Genomic DNA, 22,513 nt, shown 5'->3' on the forward strand with positions numbered 1-22,513 from the left:
TGAATATGGAATATTAACAGCATTCTTACTTACAGAGTAATTAGTTTGTAGTGGTTCTTTATTTATACACAGGGACCTGCATACTGGTATTTCAAACACATTTACATGCTATTATAAATATTATATTAACTATGGCATAATGATAGCATTTTCCACTAGAAAAAAAAAGAATCATTTGACTTGCAAAAATATCATAATAGTGATAGAAGTAAATTCCATATCAGAGTGAAAATCCATTTTTCCTATTAAAAGTACCCCCTTTTCCAATGTCTAATCAAATAAAACTGACAAGCTACCCATTTTATTAAGGTTTATGACTAGAACTGAATTTGCATTCTGGCACTGTTACTAGATTAGGAGGGAGTTCTGAAAGCCTTGAAATGAAGATATGAAAAATAATAATTTTTTATCGCTGTTTTCACATTTTTCATATGCCATAGACTGAACATTTTAAGATTTTTACAGTATCATAATTAAGTTCCTGTATTGATAATATTGTGAATCTCTTATCTCAAAGAATTTCTGTCACAGGCACTGCAGATCTTGTCTAATGCCTTTGTTCACAGCAGTGCTCTTGGACCCAAAGAAAACCCCTAGTCCTGGTGAAGACAGTGGCTGAGCACTATAAAACAATCCTAGGCCAATCCCAAACTAAAGCCTGTCCATCACAATTCCTCAGGGACTCCTTGCCATAAACATTCTCAGCATGAAAAGAATGTACATTTTTGTATTTTCTGGTGAGGCATTCTCCTTTTAGTCTTTATGTGTGTTGCTGAGGACAACTCTATCACTCTCTGAACAGAAGGAGAACACAGGAAATTGAAAGTAGAAATACAATGGGATGGTCAAAAATTAATCCACAACAGCCTGGCACTGTACAGCAGGGCAAGTCTTGTGCACGCTTAGAGGGAATACATTTTCCTGTATTGATAAAACCTGAAGAATGGAAAGCTAACAGTATCTCAAAGAAAAGCTGTTGAAATTTGTTTATTCATGGACTGTCACACCAGAAATAACACTTTTCAAAGAAAATACCCACAAAGGAATGAAATTTAATATTTTATGGCAAGTCATATCTCTGCGGAAATGTTCCACATTTCCTGGGCAAGCACTATCCTGTGGGTGGCACGCTGGGCCTCTGTCATTTTGTTTAAAAATAACCCTCTCTTGGAATCTGTTCTCATGAAAGGTTGCTCTATATTCAAAATGCTCTCCTGAAAAAAAGGTCACACTGCCAGTTTATAGAAACAAACAGTGAGAGTGCAGAAAACAGAAACCAAAAAGCTTCTGGTGCCTCCAAAACAATGAACTGATACTAAGCAGTGCTGTTGGACTTGGGTGCATCAGCAGGTTTAGCCTGGCTTTTCCTTTAGGTGACAGCAAGGTGGGCAAAAGTACTGAATGTCTGAAACTACATTTCCAGTCCTCCAGTCTTGACATCAAACTTATGCTAACAACCACTTTTTGTGGTGCCTAAAGCTGTGCTGCTGAGTTTATAGCCCTGGGCCATGAGCACTAATCCTGCTGGGCCTGAGCTCCCATCCATGTGCCAGAAAAGCCTGGAATTTTCACATCTTTGTTTCCCAAAAGAAGTGCTCAGCTGAGAAAGCCAAGAGAATTAAAGAATGAAGAGATGGACAAAGACCAGACAGATCCTGAAATAAACTGTAATCAGACATATGAGCACTCATCAAAAATGCCTGAGAGAAATATTTTCATGCTGAAGACAGACCTGGACACAAGTCTTCATTTCCAGCATCACTGCTCTATTGACTAGCTTCAGGAACATTTCAAGGCAGCACTTTCAGTGTCTCCCCTGCTCAATCTGTTTTTCAGTGAATAGTTAGGGGTGAGAACTCCTAGTAAGTGCTTGGTGTCTTTGTAAACATCCAAGAGCACGACTTGGACCACAGATGAGATGATGAAGTGCTAGGGGAGATGAGGCAGGGGACAGGCTGCTTACACAGCAGACACAAGAAAATACAGATTTCATTCCTGCAGAAATTGCCTCTTAGCAGGGAGATATGCAACAGTAGCTTGCTTCAGAATTTTTCAGAGACATCAAAACATTCAGAAAACACAGAGGAGAAAAAGCCACAGTTTTTGTCCAGACAAGGGGATCAGACAGTTTAAAGTGAAACTGTTAAAAAACTCACCTATAATTATGCACAAGATATTTACCAAGTCAGAGAAAAATAATGTTATTACATCACCCTTGTCAGATTTTAAAAATGGAAAGAAAAAAAAATAAAAAAAGCTTTAAATAAAATCTGCATGCTTCTTGACAGCATTATCACAAGGTGCTACAGGCAGGTATAATTTTTGAGTAAAATACATAAAGGCATATGAACTTGCATGAACACATATAATCACAGCTAAAACATCCCTGTTCCCAAAGCCTGTCAGTTTTAAACAAAAGAGTCAGGGTGTCTACTGGATGCAAAATGTTTCTCGGAGTAGAAACTATAGATGTTTCTCAGAGTAGAAACTATGTCCAAGTAAGGAAAATAGAAATCCTGACAAATTAAATGTATAGCCATAAGATGATAGGCCAGCAGGGATTGTGATGAAGATGGTACAAAAACCAGCAATTAAAAAATAAAAATTATACATAATCAGAAATAGAAACCTTTCACTCATAAATCTTGCATTGTTTAAAAATAAATCTAAAAATTCCCCCTGAGACAAAACAAGCAGTGCTTTCACTGCTGTTCACATTAGGGAGATGAACTGCAATGCTGGGTACCTCACAAGCACAAGTAAATTGCTTTAACTTTCTCATCTTTTATAATAAAGAGAAATCTGGAGATGAAATTCCCAGAATAGCACCCGAATTTCAGACATTATCATTTTCTGTGTCTGTATATTTACTTTATAATTAAAAATTAATAATTATGTTTTTTAAACTTATTAAAATTTAATTCCTCCTTTTTGATTAATCCTTCAGGTGAAACAGTTCTGGAGTGAATGTTTGGCTTGTCATTTCTCAGCCATGAAGGTCAGTTGTGAGGCAGTCTGCACTTTTTCAAGAAGGGTGGCAGATAAGAACATACTTTATAAAGCTTAATGATGTGTAGAGTTTTGAAAACACATATAAACCAAGCACAAATGAATTAGAAAGTGTAAGGGCAGAAGCCTTATAAACCAAAGAAAATAAATGTGTTTTCCCATCTGTCTTTCCTTAACTCCTCTCATAATGGTTTGACACTGCCATCAGACAACATAAACTCTGTCCTTACTCAAATAATGAACAAGAGTAAACACTAACTTGAATTTAAATAATGATTGGACAATCAAATAATGACAACTTGGAAAAGAGGTTGTCTTGTCTTGCATGGACATTTTCATAATTAATCCTTTAACCTTGTCCTTATCAATGTTCTCATGCTACACAATTTTCAAATTATTGAACTAAAAAACAATAGCAGCAACAATACATCTTCAACCAAAGAAGATCTTAAAATTTATATTCCTGTAGAGATCACACTCCAAAACTTATAAAATACTCATCAAAACTGAAAATATCTATTAAATTATGGCTCAAAATAGGTTTAATGTTTCTCTTCCCAAAACTACTGAAGCCGTAAATCATTCCTGTAGAAATGTATTCCTTTATAAAACTCAGGATTTTGAAAAGCCATACATAAAAATACCAGCACGTAGTCCTTTTGGCCAAATGCTTGGGTATTTTTTGCTAATAAAAAATAATCTGTAAAGTAGGTTACTGCTTCAAGAAATAAGGGATGTGAAAATGTTACAATAGTTCAAGTAGTTCAAACAATAGTTAATCATAACTAAACTTATTTATTTTACCTTGTAGTTAACATCTGTTGGATGACACAAGAAATTTCATTTATTACATAGTCAAGTCCTTAAAACATATTAATTGTATGCTGTTGTCAAATTCTATAGAATTATTAGTGATACTTGGTATGATTTAGAAAATTTCTTATCAACAAAAAAAAAAACATTCAATGGAAAAATAAATTAGTAACTCATTATTATTTATAAAAATTGGTTATGTTTCATACCCAAACTAACTCTGGTTTAATTGACCACTCTAAATCCTGAACTCTGAACATCAGAAAAGCTTTAAAACTCTGGCTATCCCTTCTTTGGAAAGGCTGCTGTAGAATTAAAGGACTTTCAAAAAATATGAGCAAACACTGCATGAGAAATGCCTGTCAGAGAATGCTTTACCAACCCTAATATGCCTTTTTTTTTATGTACATGCTGTAAAACCAGAGCAGGAGTTAGAGGTTCTATCTGCACAAGCTGATTTCTGTCTCATCCCTGTTCTACCCAGGGGGGCTGTTTGCAGATTGACTGATGACTGCATACAGGTCCTGGCTAAATGTGTGACATGTCAAGGATTGCGTTGTTAGGAACAGTGATCATAACTTTGTGAAAGGTCTGCTGAATGTTTACATCATCAATATTTCCCACTAGTCTCCATTCAGACTCCAAAAAATGGAGCCCAGTCAACATTTGTGTTTTGCAGCTGTCCCTGTGTGGGAAGTACTAAGAGGAAGTATTCTAATTACACATTTAGATTGGTGGTAGAATTTTGCAGAACTGCTAGCAAAGAGGAATCCAGCCCTGTACATACACAGCAATGTGTGAGAGAGTGAAGGAGAGGATGAATGAACTGAGAATTTAACAAATGCATTTTCTTGCAGCATATTAATCCTGGCTCACGGTAGTTCTAATGAAATATCACAGTAATTAGAGTAAAATAGAAATGGTTCTTAAAATTGTAATTGTAAACATTTTTTGTTGTTGTTTTCCCTTCAAAATAAGGGAGGATGTAGAAACAAAATGGGTAGCCCACAAATTCCTCAGAATTAAAACTAATTTTGTGTGACCAAGGAATGTTTTTAATTGAACATTTATTCTATGCAGTAGGAGATGTACATAGAGGAAATAAGGAAAATCTCCAAAGAAAAGTTGGTTAAGAAAACTAAATCTGCATGTGCAGTCATTTTAAAGCCTAATTTCATCTTTATTTTCATCTCCCCAGCCCAACAGTTTGGGTCTTTTCTTCCTCTTTATTCTAGCTCGGTTTCCATAATCAGGTGGAGCCTTGGATTTTGCAGATGTCCCTCTGTGGAGATCACATCAACCCGAGAACATGAGGCTGTTTGCTTTTGTGACAACAGGTGCCACGTTTTTCAGAGGGGCAGTTTGAGTTTATCCAAGAAGTTCCCTTAATGTTACAAATATCCTGCTTGTGATAAACACAGGATTGGAGTGACAGGGCAGGATGGAAAGATGGAAAAAAGTCTACTGCATATGGGAAGCCATACATGATTGTAAGAATCACTAAGAGGAATGTGGGAAGGCAGAACTAAACTAGTGAAAGGAAACTCTGGGCATAAGAAAAAAGCAGACAGAACAAATAGGGGAGAATTATCCCCCAGCTTGAGTAAACCTGCAAATGTAGTGTGGTTTACAAAAGATTTCCAAGTGAATATAGTGTTAACAAATATCTGTCTATTATCTATCTATCTATCTATCTATCTATCTATCTATCTATCTATCTATCTATCTAATCTATCTATCTATCTATCTATCTATCCCACACATCTCATGCTGGCTACTGAAGTATTTGCCCTGGAAAACATAAGGTAACATTCTGCTGTAGGTGGACGTCAGTATTTTAATGGGAAGAAATAAGTCCAACCACCAAAATAACTCTGTACAGGAAGATAGAGCAGTAAATAAGCTCCAAAACCCACTTCTGTATTAATGCAAATGTCCTGATCCCAAACTTAATTGATTAAAAATACATTAAGCTATCTTCAGTGTGCCAAATATAGAAATGGCTAGTTTTCTTAAGCAGAGTATCATTTTGAGAGTTTTTATTTTATGTTTCAGTTACAGATTTCAACATAAAATAATAGACCAATAATTTAAGATAGATATCAAATAAATTTCTGTGAGTTTTATTTCCAAGGATAATATTCTATCCGTTTTGGTTAAAACTGCTGTCATTCTGTAAACCATTGGCATTCAATAATGTATTTGGTATTAAAACAAGCACTAATATTATCTCAAACATTAGAGGTTTATACTAAAACAAATTACTCCAGTGGAAATGCTGCCAATGATTTCAGCTGGTGTTGAATTACTCCTGCATTTATGATAAAACCCGAAAAAGGTCATCCATGAATGTTAAGAAGTGGTAGATTTTTCTTATTTAGGAAGTGAAATTTGCTGATTTGACTCTAATTAAGCTTAATGCCAATACAAAAAACCCTTCAACAACATGTCCCTTTGGAATTTTTAAAGCTGAAAGTAAAATATTGGTCTACTCTCTTCCAACTGACATAGGTGCATATAGTTTTAAAAAATACATTTGTTTTCTTCATGCCATAAAACTGTTTAGCTGCATTCTCAGTAGCTTTCATTATTTTCTGGAGCACATATTGGGCTATTTCTCATTGTGTGAACTTTAAATGTTTTGAAAGGGTGCATTACATATTTTCATGAACTGCTGGAGCTTTCATCATTGCAGATCATTGTGAAGAGCGTAGCAATGACCTCCCATTTTTAACTGATCATCGTTCCAAAATCATTAATTCATTCTGAGATATCCTGTACACACTGAGGATTTTTGGGGAGGAGGGGAGGGAGGGGAGGAATGTGGAATTTAAGGAGGAAGGCAACATTTGAGTTGCACTAGCTGTAAAGAAAAAGAAAGCTAAATCCATTGATCTCATAGATTTACTGTGGAGCATTGAAGATCCTTGTTCAATGTGGTGTGTGTGTATGTATATGTGTATATATATATATAAGAATTCTAACCTGTTCTTAATAACATCCTGAGCTTTTTTAGGGCCTGTGGCTCTCCAATACTATTTGTTGCATCACTATGCACCCTGCTAGCTCAAAAAGATGCAGAGGTGCTCTCAGTGATGCTGTGCAACCCCTCTCTCCTGGCAGTAGCAGGAGAAAAAGACACATCTGCAGAGTCCCTCGCTAGCAGGTTACTCAGAAATAGACCTGTTTCCCCCACAGTTACTCCCCAGGCAGCAATGCCATGAGCTAATGTCCAGCATAAAAAAAGGAGACATCAAGTATCTATACAGGCAAGTAGAAAAAAACCCCATCTCTCTTAAAGAAACAGAACTGCTTCTCTATGGATTGTGCTGCTAATTGATTACCAAGAAAATTCCAAAGGGCTGATCTTTTTTTTTTCAGGGAGGATCAATAGGATGGCGCTTTGTATCCTATTCAAAATTTTTAAACAATGTTTGATTATTTGTTTTGGTTTTAATCTAAATAATTTGAGTTATTCAAGCATTAAATTATACTTATTATATAATGTTTTTCTCATGTAATTGCTTTTAATCTGCAGGTCCACTATACTATGTGTTGGTTGGCTGAGTGTGCTATTTCTATACAAAACCTCCACCACTAATATCTCCTAAGCAAATCCCAGGTGAGACAAAGCAATGTATAACTTATGGGGCAGTTCACAGAATCACAGAGTGGGTCAGGTTGGAAGGGATCACAGGGGGTCACCAGGTGCAGCCTCCCTGCCCAAGTGGGGTCATCCCAGAGCCCCCAGCACAGGATTGTGTCCAGCCAATTATTGGATATCTCCACTGAGAGAGACTGCACAGCCTCTCTGGACAATCTGCTCCAGTGTTTCGTCATTATCTGGAAAGAAATTATTGCTGATGTTCAGATGGAACTTCCGTGCCTCAGTTTCTGTTTGTTCCTCCTGTCCCATTGCTGAGCACCACAGAGCAGAGCCTGGTCCATGCCCTGACCCTCCCTGCAGATACAGACAGGGATCAGGGCCCCTCTCAGATATCTCAAGGTTGAACAGGCCCAGCTCCCTCAGCCTGTCCTCACTGAGATGCTCCAGTCCCTCCATCATCTTTGTCACCCTCCACTGGACCCAGTCCATGATTTCCATGTCTGTCCTGTCCTGAGGAGCCCAGAACAGGACCCAGCACTCCAGGGGATCCTCACAAGGCTGAGGAACAGGATCCCCTCCCTGACCTGGTGGCAGTGCTCTTCCCAAGGCACCCTCATGAGTGGAGTTCCTGGTACTGTTTGTAATACAGAGCTTTTTTACTACATGCAAACATTACATTTTGCATTTGAAATGTGTGAGGGAAACACTTGCTATATAAAATAAAGTTGAAATTTGTTTAAGGGCAAAAGAGGATCTATCTTCCATCACTGCTCTTTCTTCATATAACTATAATGACTCAGGTTTTATGACACCTTTCTGGAGAACATCAGGTATCTCCACTGCTATCAAACACCTACCAGGAGATTACAGTACTGCCAGAGCAATTGCTTTGCTTTTGTTCCTGAACAGCCATTCTACTGAATCTGTTAACTTGAACACTGTGATAGAAGCCTCTGTCAGAGTCCTCAATTAACATCACTGACAGACATCTAAAACCTGGAACAACTGTCCCTCTTAGAGACACAGCTTTTGGAAATAAGCCTAAAAAAATATCAGTTGTAACCAAATACATTTCCTGATAAGGATGAAACCCAAGGATGTATCCACAATGAAAGTGTCAAGCTGCATATCTGGCACACTTTCTAGATATATAGTAATGATCATTAATTTAAAAGAAAATAAAAGAAACTTTAAAACTTCCATGAGCTACATGGATTGTACACATTATGATTCATTCAGATTCCCTGTTTAATATTTTAAAACTTTTCTATCATTACCACACAATTTATTCTTTGACATCCTGCTGTATACAAATGACATGGTAAGTTTACTGTAACATTGCAAAACTCTGGGAAAATAATTGAAATATGTAAAAATTATATATTAATAGAGGTTTCTGCAGGACTTTTAAAAAAGGAGAGTAACAAAATACTGAAGAATTACACCATTATTTTACCAAGTGGAAGTAGAGATGAATTCATAGCACACTTACATAATATAATAGGAGTACTTCAAAAAGAATGGCACATTTAAAATCCTTTAAAGCACAAGGTGAGGGAATGTTTTTGACTTGGTGTAAGCATAAAGTACCTTGAAAAAAAAGCTATTAGTAAAAAAACTAGCTTTTTAACTTTTACTAGTGAGCCTTTATAGCACAAAATTATCACTCCTTAACATTGTATTACACATTTTAAAATCTTCCCAAGCCTTTTAGGGAAAAAAAAAATCATAACAAAAACATTTGGATCTATTCCACAGATTTTCTCTCAAGCCAAATATAGAATGCTTCTGTTTTCTACAACAAAGCTTCAGAATCACATTTGTTACTTAAACAATGCAGCTCTTGAAAATAAGGATGAAATAGCTGCATCCCAGTTATGTGTGTGTTGCCCAAACTTATTCTAACCAATGTGTTTGAGTAGGAGTTGTACCCTCAGAAAACTGCATAAATTCTTGAGTGTAAGTGTTTTTACCTTGTCTGGCTTGTGAGCTTAAAGCCAACTATGGATTCCTTATTGAGGCCAACTGCTTCAATGTTGATCACATCATCCACTTCTGGCTCTGTGGCAATGAACACCAATGGAAACTTCCAAAGGCCTCCTGCAGTACACTGAATTACAAGAGTTGCCTCACTCCTTAAAATTTCAGATAACAACAGTCAATACATAGAAAAACATTATAAAACATGGACTGATTAATATACAAAAAAAAAATATCTTTGAGTGTGTAGAAGTAAACTGCAGCAAAATGAAAATACAAATTACTTTAAACTGGAATACATCCCTAATTTTGCATGGTATAGTATTTATCAGATAAACTTGACTGGAATGTAGACTAAATAGTGCTAGATATTTACAGCAAATTACAAGAAAGAACATAATATGGAAGTAACATTCCTGGCACAGCCATGAGATTGTATTCTTCCTCTGCTTGCTCTTTTTTAAATTTAAAAGAAAAACACTGAATTTATTTTACTCATTATTCTGTATTTACTGTGATGGTAGAGAATTTTGTCCAGAATATATTAGCAGTTCATAGTAGAATCCAATAGATCTGACAAAGGTCTATGTACTTAAGGAAAATGCCAGACTCTGATGCCTTCAGACTAAGAGAGTTGGTGCTGTAGATTCTGAAGATAACAAAACTAATTAATTGCAGTCATTGAGTCCTCTGCAGGAAGCCTAAGTTGCAAGTACACAAAGATAAAAAACCCAAACCAAATTAAAAAATAATAGAATAAACATGAGAGAGTAGAAATCAAAAGGCTTCATAAATTCACCTCCCTCTGACACAATGACACTGAAGCAGGTGGGTGGATCATTCTTCCTAAAGGTTTGCTCTTTGTTTATTTCATTAATCTTCTGGACTACTTCAAATGAAGAGTAACCCCCTGCCTCCTAAAGATAACTCTTTTCATGCCTAAAGATAACTCTTTTTATGCAATCCATGATACTCAGCAGTGACTGTTCCCTAACACTCCTGGTAATGTTGACACTCTGGATTTACTTTGTGCCTGCAGGTCCCAAATGCTTCATTTCAGCCTCCTCCTTACCCACATCTGACTGTACCCAGAGGAAGGGGCAACTTCCCTCTCTCCAAAAGGATCTCCCTTCAACAGTTTCTTTTTCAAGAAGGGAGATGTTCTTATGTAAATCAAAGCACATACATAATTTGTCACATCACAATTATAAAAAAGGAGAATAATTTCCTGATCATTGATCATTGTTACTGGTGCAGTAGAAACTAATTTCAAATTCAACTATCCCACCCAGTCAAAGAATATGTACACACGCTTGCCTAGGAAAAGATTTCCAAGACTGATTGACCATCTTGTTTGTATGTTCTTTTATGAATTATGAGAACAAATAATTTTCACTGGAAGTCTGTCAATACTCCAATGCTTAGAAGTAAAACGATGCACACACAGACTATGGAAGTAATTCAAAAGAACCATCTGACAGGCACTAAAAAGTAACACTGTCAGTTTTAACACCAAAGATAGCATACTAAAAAGCAGAAAGAGAGAAAATCTAAACCAACAGATCTCAGAGGTGAAAACAAAATGAGGAAAGGAATGCAGGGAAATTATTATATAAGTAAGAATGACCAGATAGGATTTCATTACATGTTCTTTTGGTAGTAAGGAACAGGACCTTACCTCATTGGTTTGCTAGGTGCAAACACTACGTTAAAGATCAGTGTTACAATTCTGGATTCTGTATCCCATTCTTTTTCAACCAGCTCCGTACCAACCAAAGATTCAAGCTGATATCTAATTTCATCTGATTGATATTGCAATTCATACAGAAACTCCAGTGTTGCAGAGGAACCTAAATGATACAAAAGAAAAATATCAGCCTGTGTGCACTGTAATTTCACACAGTTGGTTGGCTCAGAGTTACAATTCTTCCCTTTATTACTAAAAATGACAAATGAGTAAAACTAGCAATTATCTAAAACTTAAGTGATTTCCTTCTGACTACATAACAAAATCTTCCCATTTCATATGACAGGCTATATAGTTTCCAGCAAAAATAGAAGCTAGAAAACTTACTTGGGATATGTGAATGGCAATAGCAATATTGCTCTGGCTGGTGGAATACTTCTAGTTCATCAGCCAAATGAAAATCTCATAATACTCTTTTTGAGCAATGCCATTGGAACAATTGAAAAAAACCCATCATTAAGGACATCAATGCCATTGATGGCTGCAAGCCCAAGACACAGAATACAGAGAAATAGTGAAGATGTCACCAGCAGCCTCTTCTCTCATTCCCTGAAGCAGCTATGAAAAGGCCAAGTAGTAATGACATAAAAATAAACAGCTGAGCTTCTTGAATCAAATGTCTCCTCCAGCTGTAATAAAGGAAACTGAGATATTCAGTATGCAATAGTAATTTGTGTACAGAAGGGAACATTTCTATGAGGAAAAGAATCTCAAGCTGTTAATCCATTAAAAAGTTTTACACATTTTCTGGATGAGAAATGTTTTAACACAACCACTAACACCTACAGGAGATTTCATTGTACTATGACCACCTATCTCAGGACACATTTTGAATTTGCACAGCTGGGTAAAATGTACAAAACTGCTGTGTGTGCATCCCTGCTGTGTGTGCATCCTGGCTGCATAGTGCCAGGCAGCTGCAGAGTTAATTCCCAAGGCCTTCTGACTCAGAATTCTAAAATACAGATGACAGATTTGTTTATATAAAAAATCCAAGTGGCAATGTTGGAGAAAAGCTTACTTTGGTACTGCCAATCTGTAAAACCACCCAAATTTAGGTGAGTATGGAGATACCTTCCCACACTTTTTAGTCCTTTGTCCTTTTCTGAAATGCACAATTTCCTCTTCCCACATCAGCAGCTAACAGGAGGTGTGACCTTTCGTTGTTTCATTTTTATAACACAAAGATTAACTCTAAGAAATGTAGAAGCTTATACTCAACCATTTGTAGCTCTTTAAAGTAGACTGTTCACAGACCTCTGTACAATATATACCAGATTAGAGTCACACAGATGTAAGCAAAGTATCATGACCAGGGGTTATCAATCATAGTAGCTCAATACACACTGAGTACCAAAATACAGGATTTCCACATATTGATCCATATATGCAGGGACTTCATTACAATAAATGTAATTTTTCAAAATGAAATTCAACATGAAAATTTTCCCCTACAGTCTATTAAACTTAGGACCATCTTACATTTTTTCATCTTTGCTGTTTTTCCATTTGAAAAATGTAATGGTTATGTCATGCATTCAGATTCCAACACAGCCCAAGGCTTTTAGGAGTCACCCTTGACAAATGCTAGAACATGAAGATTCAGATGCTGACAATCAGTGGAAGAGAAAGGATGAGATAATCTGGAGCATTTCACAGTGAAAAAAAATTGCAGCTGTTGAGCAGATGCTTCTTTCAGCAGTTACATCATACAATGCTACTCAGGAAAAGCTTATTTTATAGTTCAGGTGCTACAAAGACAATGTTGGGAACTGCATGCTGGATTTTAATATCCAAATATTTTGGTTTGGTTTTACATACATATATATATATATATGTGGATGTATTACTTTTCAGTCAGAAGCAATTAAATATATTTTTTTTCTGTTCCAGGCTGTTTTGCAACCTGTTCTATGCTTATATTAAGTAATTAGTTAAAATATTTTATATTTCCAACACTTAAGGAAAAAATGATGCATTTATGAATGCCAATATTTGGAACCTTGCTATATTGGTCCCTTCAGCACATTTTGATTTAGACTGCTGATCTAGTTTAGCACTACTAAAAAATGTAAAACAGTTATATTTTTCATCACAGCTGCCCTGAAGACTCCTATATTATCATGCTGTGGGAATTCTCTGTGGAATGTTAATATTTGATTCTAGCAATCCTGTAACACACTGCCTAAATAAACTGGCAGAACCTAGAAGAAAAAAAGTTATGAATCAGCTAGGAAATTGTCCAATTTGTCAAATATTCAAAGTTCTCTTGACTTTTAGAATTCCTAGTTTCAATTAAAATGGCACAAGATATAAAACATGGAGATAGCACTAACACTTTCTTTAAAGCAGTCTAATACAATATAACATCCTGCTCAAATAGGCCTTGACCCTTTAGGCCAGGCTATTTGTAGCCTTTCATTCAGTTTTCTCATCATTTCAGTTCAGTTTTCTGAATCACTATTTTCAATACAGGTAAAATTCTTCTTTTATCTAATGCAAGATATAAAATACACGTGCAAATGTAAAAGTATAGCCCAATTAATCGACTTGTGTTCTGTAAATAGAGAGCAGCAGGGAGAGCTTTAGCCACATCTGACTCAACATAGAGATATATCAATCTAAACACTGGGAAGATATAAGCATGCTATTTATATACAGCTAGTTAAATCTAGGGAACAGAAATTCTGATTATAAAAATTACTGCTTCTTCCTATTTTCTGAATGATATTTTGCCTTAGTTAAGAGAAAATACATTCTGAGGTAATTATTCCAAAACAATTTTTTTAATCATTAAACATTTCTTCTTTTGAAAGGCAATTAATCTTAGTTGTCAAGCATTTTCATTTGTGTAAATAAAGATATCTAAAAAGATAGAATGCATTTAAGTTACACTTGTGTATACAGAGCGACTGAAGCACCTATGTTTAAAAACCAACCAAGCTTTCAGCTATACAGTACTATGACTTGGCTGTCATTTATTTGGAAATGGTAGTAAGGACACTGGAATAAAAGTGTTAGGGTTTGTTTAAATAGCCTCTAAGAAGATGAAAGAATATAGATCACTTTTTAAAAAAATTTTTTTAGGACTCATAGGACTTACAGCATGAAAACTGCAAGGATTTTACACTCTGGGCATACAAATTGGGGAAATGTGAATTTTTGTGACTGCTAGATTACTGTAAAACTAATTAATAGATGCACGCATCTAAAATTAATGCATCTAAAATGTAAAGAACTATTCCAACAGATTCATAAAATAGTAATATTAGACATTTAAATAATATTTTAGTGGAAAAGAACCTGTATTCAATGTTCAAAAGAATTAATAACAAACACATTTGTAGAAGGGCCCATTGCCTACAGCAGGGCAGTGAAAGGCCCACTGGATATTTCTGACCTCAGAGTTTCACAGTGTCAGGAGAGAAGCATTTGTACCTCCCTCCTGTTTCTGAAAAGTGAGTGCTTGATTTCACTGAGGACCAGCTCATTATCCTCTGCATGTCCTGATGATAAAAATCTCATGGCCACTGGCCCAGGAGGCTGCAGTGCCCTGTGGACACCCAGGGGAGATGTGGCTGTCTGAGCCCTCCACAAACAGCACTTAACCTGTGGCACACTTGGTGACATAAACGAGACAAAGGGACCCCTTTTAATTTCACACTGTCTCCCATTTCCAGTGAGACAGATGGAAATTAAAACTGTGATGGAAACATGCTCAGACTGCAAAACTGCTTGTCCTCATTGCAGAGGCTTTTCCTTGGATGGATGCAGTAAAACAGAGATGCAAGTGAATTCACTTTGCTGCTCTTATTTGTAGTCATTTCATAAAGGAGGGAAGCACAATCACCAAATATAAACATGTAATTAAAGCCAAGGCATTCATAATTTTGCAGTTTCATGCTTTGCATAAACCAGATTAATTATTTTCACTTGGTGCTGAATATAACACACTGCACTCACACTGATTTTTTCCACTGGTTCTGATAATTTTCCAAGGCTGTATCTACTCTGGCCCTGACACCTAACAAAGATTTCTTCCCGTCTTGATCTAATAGTCCCAACTGCTAACACAGAAACTACAAAACCAGACGTTAACTACTCATTTCTACCAGGTATCTGGCATCTAATCTTCACCTTCCAAATATTTTGAAATATCTTCCTACATAATCCCTTTCAGGTCTCATCTGACACTTGTCTTTTTCCTGCTTCTCCATTGTCTTCCAGGAGTTTTCACACAGACACCACAGGAACTCAGCAGGCAGTGGGGAATGAACATTAAATATGCAGTTCTGCCTTTCCAGCAAAAGTAGAGCAGACAGAACACATTATTGTACAGTAGATTAAATAATTATATTACTGTTTCCAAGTACATATTCAAATAAAAAACAAAAAGTGAACTGTGAGAGTAATAAAGGAAAAAATTAGAAAGTTTAGTGGTCAAGAACATCCAAACACTTAAGCAGACATCATGTGGGTAGTAAGACATGAAATCTCAACTGAAAATTATGTATCTGTTTCTCAGTGTAAAATGTCACAACTACAGGACAATAGCAGCAGAATAAGCAAATTGCATAAAACCCTCCAAAGACCTGGCTGTAGTTAAATATGCCTTTCACCAGATTTCTTCATACAGATACAGATGAGCTGTATGTGGAGCATTAGAAATATAAGCAAAGATAACATAGCTTAACTAAATCCCAGACACCAAATTAAAATCACAGAAATTAATGGATAAAATGCTGATCTTCTTCTGTTGATAATAAAATTATTGATACTTGTAGGAATTCAAGAAATTCTCAATATAGTTCTGCATATATTTATTTGTATCTCTTCTCTGCAAGTTTTTCTCTTTCTATACCCAGCCAACTTTCATCCATATCTTCAAGGCCGTACAAAATTCCACTCTTATCCACATCTTTTACCCCGCATCCCACTGCCTATTTCCTTAGCAACTAATCGGAATGCTTCTTTCTTAAATTTTCTCTTACATTCAATTTTTCTGTTCCCTAATTTTTTTCTTTCAAAACACTTCTTTGAAAGAGGCATCTACTTCTAAACTAAGTTTCTACTGTAAAGAAGCAGCAAAAGGCAAAAAGCAATGCCCCCACCTTTTTTTTTGTTTTGAGAATGTGTTTCTTCAAAACACTGCACAGTTTAGTGAATGAAATAGAAGCTTGTGAATCCATTTTATGTATATGAAACACACAGTGTGCTTCTAGTATTGTTCCTTGCAGCTTGTTTCCATATATTCTCTCTTCCTGAATCCCTTTTTCACTAATTATCTTTTTACTCTGCCTCCACACATCCCTTTCAACGCTTTCTTTATTCTCATATTACTTGCATAATAGAGTTGAAACAAAAACCTCAGAAAAATCAAAAATATTCTCTTCAGCCCAAAGGATCTCACATTATTTGCCTTTGATCTGGCACTCTACTCAGATTTGTATGCTACCCGGTAAATTCATGCTATAAAGGAAACAATTAAAATTTATTTCTTCATAACCATTATAATCCTTTTTCAACAAGTTCCCTCTTTTATTTAGCCATGTCTTCATTTAGCCAGAAACTCTGGCAGATAAAGATCACATCTGTACCTTGGCACAGAATCATCAAAGCAGCTTCTTCAGGAATGTATCTCATGGTTTAGTCCTAATTCATACAGACATTGTTTTTTCCATGGCATCCTGAGTAATCTGCCTCACTTTCAGTGTTGCCCACAGAAATCAGTAACAACTCAAGTTGACTTTTAACCTGACCATTCTATTTGAACTGGCACACAGCAGAGGCTAAATTGAAAACCCACGTCGCCATTATTTTCAATAGTCCTTGACAGTTTTACACTATACTATGATCTATTACAAAAACATGCACTTTTTATCTTCTGGCTTTTTTAATATACAAAACTGAGCCACAGAGAGTGGAACACAGCACCTGATCACCAGGGTCACATTCATTTGCTTCCTTCTCCTTACCCAACAGATTGCATTCAGTTACACATAAGACAGAACATCTATCACACAGGGTAGTGTAAATTCTCTACTATAAGACATTTCATCTCATGGGAGGTACCCTCTTGTGTTATTTTTTGGATACAAATCAGGTTTCAGAATTAATAACATTTTTGTGTAGTAAATTTCTGAGGTTTCACTCCTGTCTTCCTCAGCTGGCTTGAAGAAAGAGTGATGGTTCAAGGTTATCACTTCATTCAAAGTTCTGTGGTGGTTCTGTGTAACTTCTATTTACTTGTCTTATAGTTTTAATATCTTCCTGTATCTCCAAAGCTTCAGATCAAATTGCTAAACTGTCAAAACAACAGGCCCGATGCAGTAATTTATAAAACATAAAGTTTTATACATTCTACAAAACAACAGGGGAAGTTTGTTGGGGAATTTTTGTATCAGGTTCTCTTTGAACTGTGTAGTGTGGGAGAGATGGAGATCTAGAGATAATGATTTCATTTTCTGTAAGAACAACAAAACTTGAACAACGTAACTTCAGAGACAGAAGACAAGCATAAAGAATTTTATCACAGAATTGACAATAGGATGTAATAACCTGGAAATGGAAGAGCATTTGAGATAGGCTTGTGGCATGCATGTAGTTTTTTACTATAGTGACTGTCTGATAAATTTTCTGAGGCAAATTTAGGTGCATAAATCCTCTGCTTTTCTATGACAAATAGCATTCAAACACAGCTGAGAGACATAGGGCCACTGTCCCAGAAACACCAAAGAAGTTTGCATCTTAAGGGGTTTGACCAGCAATGCTCTGTTGGTGTCCCATAAATAATGAGCAAATAATTCAGAAAAAAGTGGAAATTAATGCAGAGAGATCATTGTTAGGTATGATGATGTTCCAGAAGAACAATTAAGGTCCTATAGAGCTGCGTTGGCCATGGTTGATTTACAGAACCTTCCCCAAAATATCTTTACAAAACAAGGGTGTAGTGGTGCTGTTTCTATTGGAAGCAATACTTCCTTATCACCCAAACAAAGAGATTACAGGAAATTCTGTGTGCAAGAAAGGGGAGAAACAGCAATCACAAACATAGAGCAATTAAAGTCATTAATACACTCCTCCAGCTAATTATATTGCCTAGGTTTTTCTTATCCACTAGCTCAAATAATTTTAAGGGATATCTATTTGTGTTTTCTTGTTTCAGACATTATTTGAGTTAGTCAATCAGCTCTTTTGGACTTCTCATGTTTCCTGGTTCTACATCCCACTGAAGAGAAATAATGTCATGATTTCTGGTTTTGTATTATTTATTGTTTTTGCAATTTTATGAAGCTGAAAAAATAACTTCAGATTAGTTTATAATAGATCTGGTTCCCTTTAAGTGTTGAATATTTAAAGTGAGCGTGATTTTGCATAAGTATCAGAAAGTAATTTTAATTAACATAATGATGACTCTCATTCCTAAGGCTTACAGATTTTAACATTTTATAAAATGGCAAGGAAACAGAAATGAGTGACAGCTGTAAACAGAAATAAAAGCAGTTCCCAACTGCCTGATCACAATTCATGAGTTCTTTTTTTTTTGCTAAAATTTGTTGTTATTGTTCTAATTATATTAAGAAATGGCAGTGGGAGAGTTTACTTACGAGATAAAAATTGTGCTGTATTTTTTCTCTTTTTTAATGGACCCAATGATATCCTTGTATATCAACAAGAACTATTTGACCTTCTTCATTAAAATGCCTGGCATTATTTCAGCTCAATAATGGAAATAAAGAATACATCAAATCTCTCCCATGCTTCACTCATAAATAAAGAAACAAACAGGCAGATGTAAACAAAAATCATGTAGATGACAAAATAATCCATTTAAGACTTTCAGTTCTCCTCTGATGCTTTATACTTCTACTAGTTCTCTCTTTTCCATCAGGAGCTGTCACCCCCTAACAAAAAAGCAATAACCCATAACAAAGTGTCTCAATTGTTGGTTCATCCCCTTGTCAACAGCTTCATTTTGCCATTGATCTCTGCTTTCATCAACTCTTAATCCAAAGCAAACACTTTGTTATCCTTTCTTTTATTTCTTGCATAGGAAGAAAATCTAATTTATATAGCTATAATTTTCTCATCCTCAAGGATAATTTCAAAAATAATGCCACAGTAATTCTGACAATACAGAAATGGCTTAAGTGGGATATAGGGTCATCTTCATCACTATTATCCTCTTCATACTGCTTTCAATATTAATCTGCTACACTTTACCAGCAATCATATTAACATCTCTGGATGAGTGATCAAGTCTATTTGTCTCCAAAGATTTCTTTGGTCATACCCAATTTTATTGACGTTAAATCTTAAAGGTGAGCCTCCTGATCTAGATCCATCACATTAAATGGGAATTTAGTGTAATCCATACCACTGGCTAACAAAAAATCCCTCTGGGGATGGAAAATAGCTTTTTAATGTGTGTTTGGATATGTTTTTATTCTTTGCTGATTTCAAAGAGCTGCTTTAATGAAATGAAAGGAAATAGAGCCTTTTGAATATTCTGATGAGTTTCAGGAATATTAGGTAGTTGCTATAAAGTTTTTATTAACTTGAAACAAAGGGTACAGACACATTTTGTATAATGATGCCAACGTACATTATGGATTAGCATAACTGGAAAATGTTTTTTCACTCTCAGGTGCAGTTGAACTCTCCATCTGTTTAGTCTGAGTTCAGAATGGTTCTAAAACTTGGTCAAAACATAAACCAACCTCATACCTGTGCTACCCTACAGAACATGGGCAGCACTATTCCCCTCAAGGCAACTGTCATGAAACCTTCCCAGAAATAAGAATTCAGAGCAAGGAGCTAAGACCAGCTGCTGGGCTGTGAGGAGAGCAAAGAATTAATAAAGATGAGAGAAGTTAATGAGAAACACTCAGCCCTCATGGCTGGCTTATGAGATAAACTGAAGTAATTGAAAGAGAAAGGTTACAAAGGACCACTACAAACACACAATGTTGTGAATGTTAAATGTCAGTCAAACATCCATAACTGATTTGTGAATGTTTGATTTTTTTTTTTTCAGAAGACTGTGGAAAATAAATGTGTTTGTATTCCCCACTGAATACTTAACCTAAAAAATAGCAAACTTCACTTTTTTGGATGAATCTCAGCTCTTAAATTTCCTTTAGTGAAAAAGACATCTTTAGAGCCATATTCAAGAAAACAGATGAAAAATACATTTAGGATGAAAATATGCATGTAATGTCTCTGAAAATTATTTTTAAAAAGGGCCATACTCTATTTGCTACTTGCTGTGTCTAAAATATTAAGCTTTCATTATTTAATCCCTGGAAGTTTGCTGACTTCTTAACAAGAAATTATGTCATTGGACCTAGACAACTTTTAGATTGCACCCTCTTTAAGAAATTTTAGTAGCTTTCTGTGTCAAGTGCACTCCTCCCTATTGGATGAAATTGAATTTTTTATGTAAAAGACCTGTTTGAAGATTTTTCACTTTAAAAGAATTTATACTTGTCCAAATAATTTAAATACTGAAGCACAGTATTAGCTGTTTAAATCTGATCTGCCAGTAATTATCATCATTCATCCTTGGGTGTAAAAACTGCTTGCTACTCTTCACACAGGCACTCTCATGAATCACTCTTTCAGAAAAGAAAAAAATGAAGAACAGTGTGCCAGACTGTTATCTTAAAGGTTTAGGCTTTTATTTATGTTATTACTGGTAGACTGCAGAAAAGCTCAGATAGTACCATTTAATTTGCTTCCCAACAGGCCTCAAATTCATCTATCAATAATGGCATTAAAATGCCATTGAAAAGGATGAAAAGCACAGTGTTAAAAATTATTTTACTACCTAGGGTGCAAAGCATTTCATTACCAGACTTCTTACTTAAAAAGATGCAATGCCCCAAATCAATGTCTTGTACCATGCAGCAGCCAGTGTTAATAAATTATTCTTATGAATAAAACAAGAACTAGACATCATGAATCTGCAAGACTTTCAAAATTGTGCCTCAGCTTGCTCACTTCATGTTTTTCTTGCCAATTCACAGGCCAACATTTTGGAGAGAAATAGCCCAGGCAGCCCACTCATATGTGACCAGCCAATAATGAGCTAAATCTGTTACTCTATGATAAAAACAAATTTTTAAAAAGTGCCTTTTTATCTTGATGGACAGCTGTCCTCAAAAAGCTGAATAAATTTTTGTAACAGCATTTACAGTTCTCCAAAGTTGAAAGAATGTACACTGACAACTTCACATCTTTTTGCTTTACTGGATTTTCCACTATCACTTTGTAATATGGATGTGTAAGATGATAATATGCCCAGGAAATAAGTTATCTTTGACACTGCAATATGAGTAAATATAAAATTTTAAAAAGTAATTATGAATATCAGCCAATCAGTTAGCATATGCTGTGCAAGCTCTCTTAAACACTTCAACTTCAGATCTCCTATTTTAAAAGCTTTCAGAAATAAAATCTATTTAAAGACAGTAATTGTTGATATGAGATTACATTGATCAATGTGCATGTTTGCATGAACACTGGCCTCCTGGAAAGGCTGTAATGCATCTTGATTTACCTTTTACAGCTATTCACTTTTGCTGTTATTTGGCAGGACACGTTCTGTAACATGGTATTCCTGCACAGCCTCTGTTGGAACAGACTGTAAATGGCAGAAAAGGGACACAAAAGCCAAGCTTGCCTGCCCTTCCAACTGATTGCCTGATAGACTGCAATTATAGCAACATCTGTGAACTCATCTTTTACCACTTAGAACAAAGTCAGAGTGCAGGTGAAATCCCTTCCCTCATCTACCACTAAGTTAACCACACATTAGTCTGTCTCATGTTATGTGCCATAATTTTAAAATAACATTTTCCTTATAAAGGATGATGACTTTGAACCCAAAATGTAATGTTAAGTTTCCAAGGTGCACAATTTTCAAATTTTTTGTAGTGACTATGACTGATAACAGAAGTACTGGTGATACAGCAGTAACAAGTATTCTTTCCTTACTACTTATTTGTTGTGCCATTCTGTTTCAAGGAGAGGTATATTTTGAACAGCTGCTGTATCTGAATAAATTGATTTTCACTGTGTTCTCAGCAGATTAACAGTAAGTGGAAGCTATCCTTTTACAAAGCTTTATCACTTCTTTCAAAAAGTTCTCCTTCTTCAATCCATTCTGATACCAATATTGACCTGCTGATGGGAATGCATCTTATAAACCTGCAGATAAATGTCTCCTGGCAATGCTTACACAGATGTATTTTTTCTAACTGAAGACTTTGTGCAGGCTCTCTTTTAAAGGAGAGATTGTGTGTATGCAAGGACACACAATCAGAATCCTCACATCCAGAACAAATTTAAAAAGA

The 22,513-nt window shown here is 35.7% G+C and overlaps 1 protein-coding gene across 1 annotated transcript in view; it reads right to left on the bottom strand.

The window, feature by feature from the left end:
• The window catches only part of CFAP47 (cilia and flagella associated protein 47), a gene marked incomplete at its 5' end in the record, with an annotated part of 258,098 nt that overhangs the window by 9,801 nt on the left and 225,784 nt on the right, over nucleotides 1-22,513 (bottom strand). Inside the window, 2 exons of the mRNA XM_031060192.1 lie at nucleotides 9,403-9,564; nucleotides 11,088-11,259. Coding sequence (XP_030916052.1) covers nucleotides 9,403-9,564; nucleotides 11,088-11,259 — 334 coding nt within the window. The remainder of the gene's footprint in view (nucleotides 1-9,402; nucleotides 9,565-11,087; nucleotides 11,260-22,513) is intronic.

This window comes from Geospiza fortis, unplaced genomic scaffold (genome assembly GCF_000277835.1).
Source record: "Geospiza fortis unplaced genomic scaffold, GeoFor_1.0 scaffold20, whole genome shotgun sequence".
Taxonomy (NCBI): Eukaryota; Metazoa; Chordata; class Aves; order Passeriformes; family Thraupidae; genus Geospiza; species Geospiza fortis.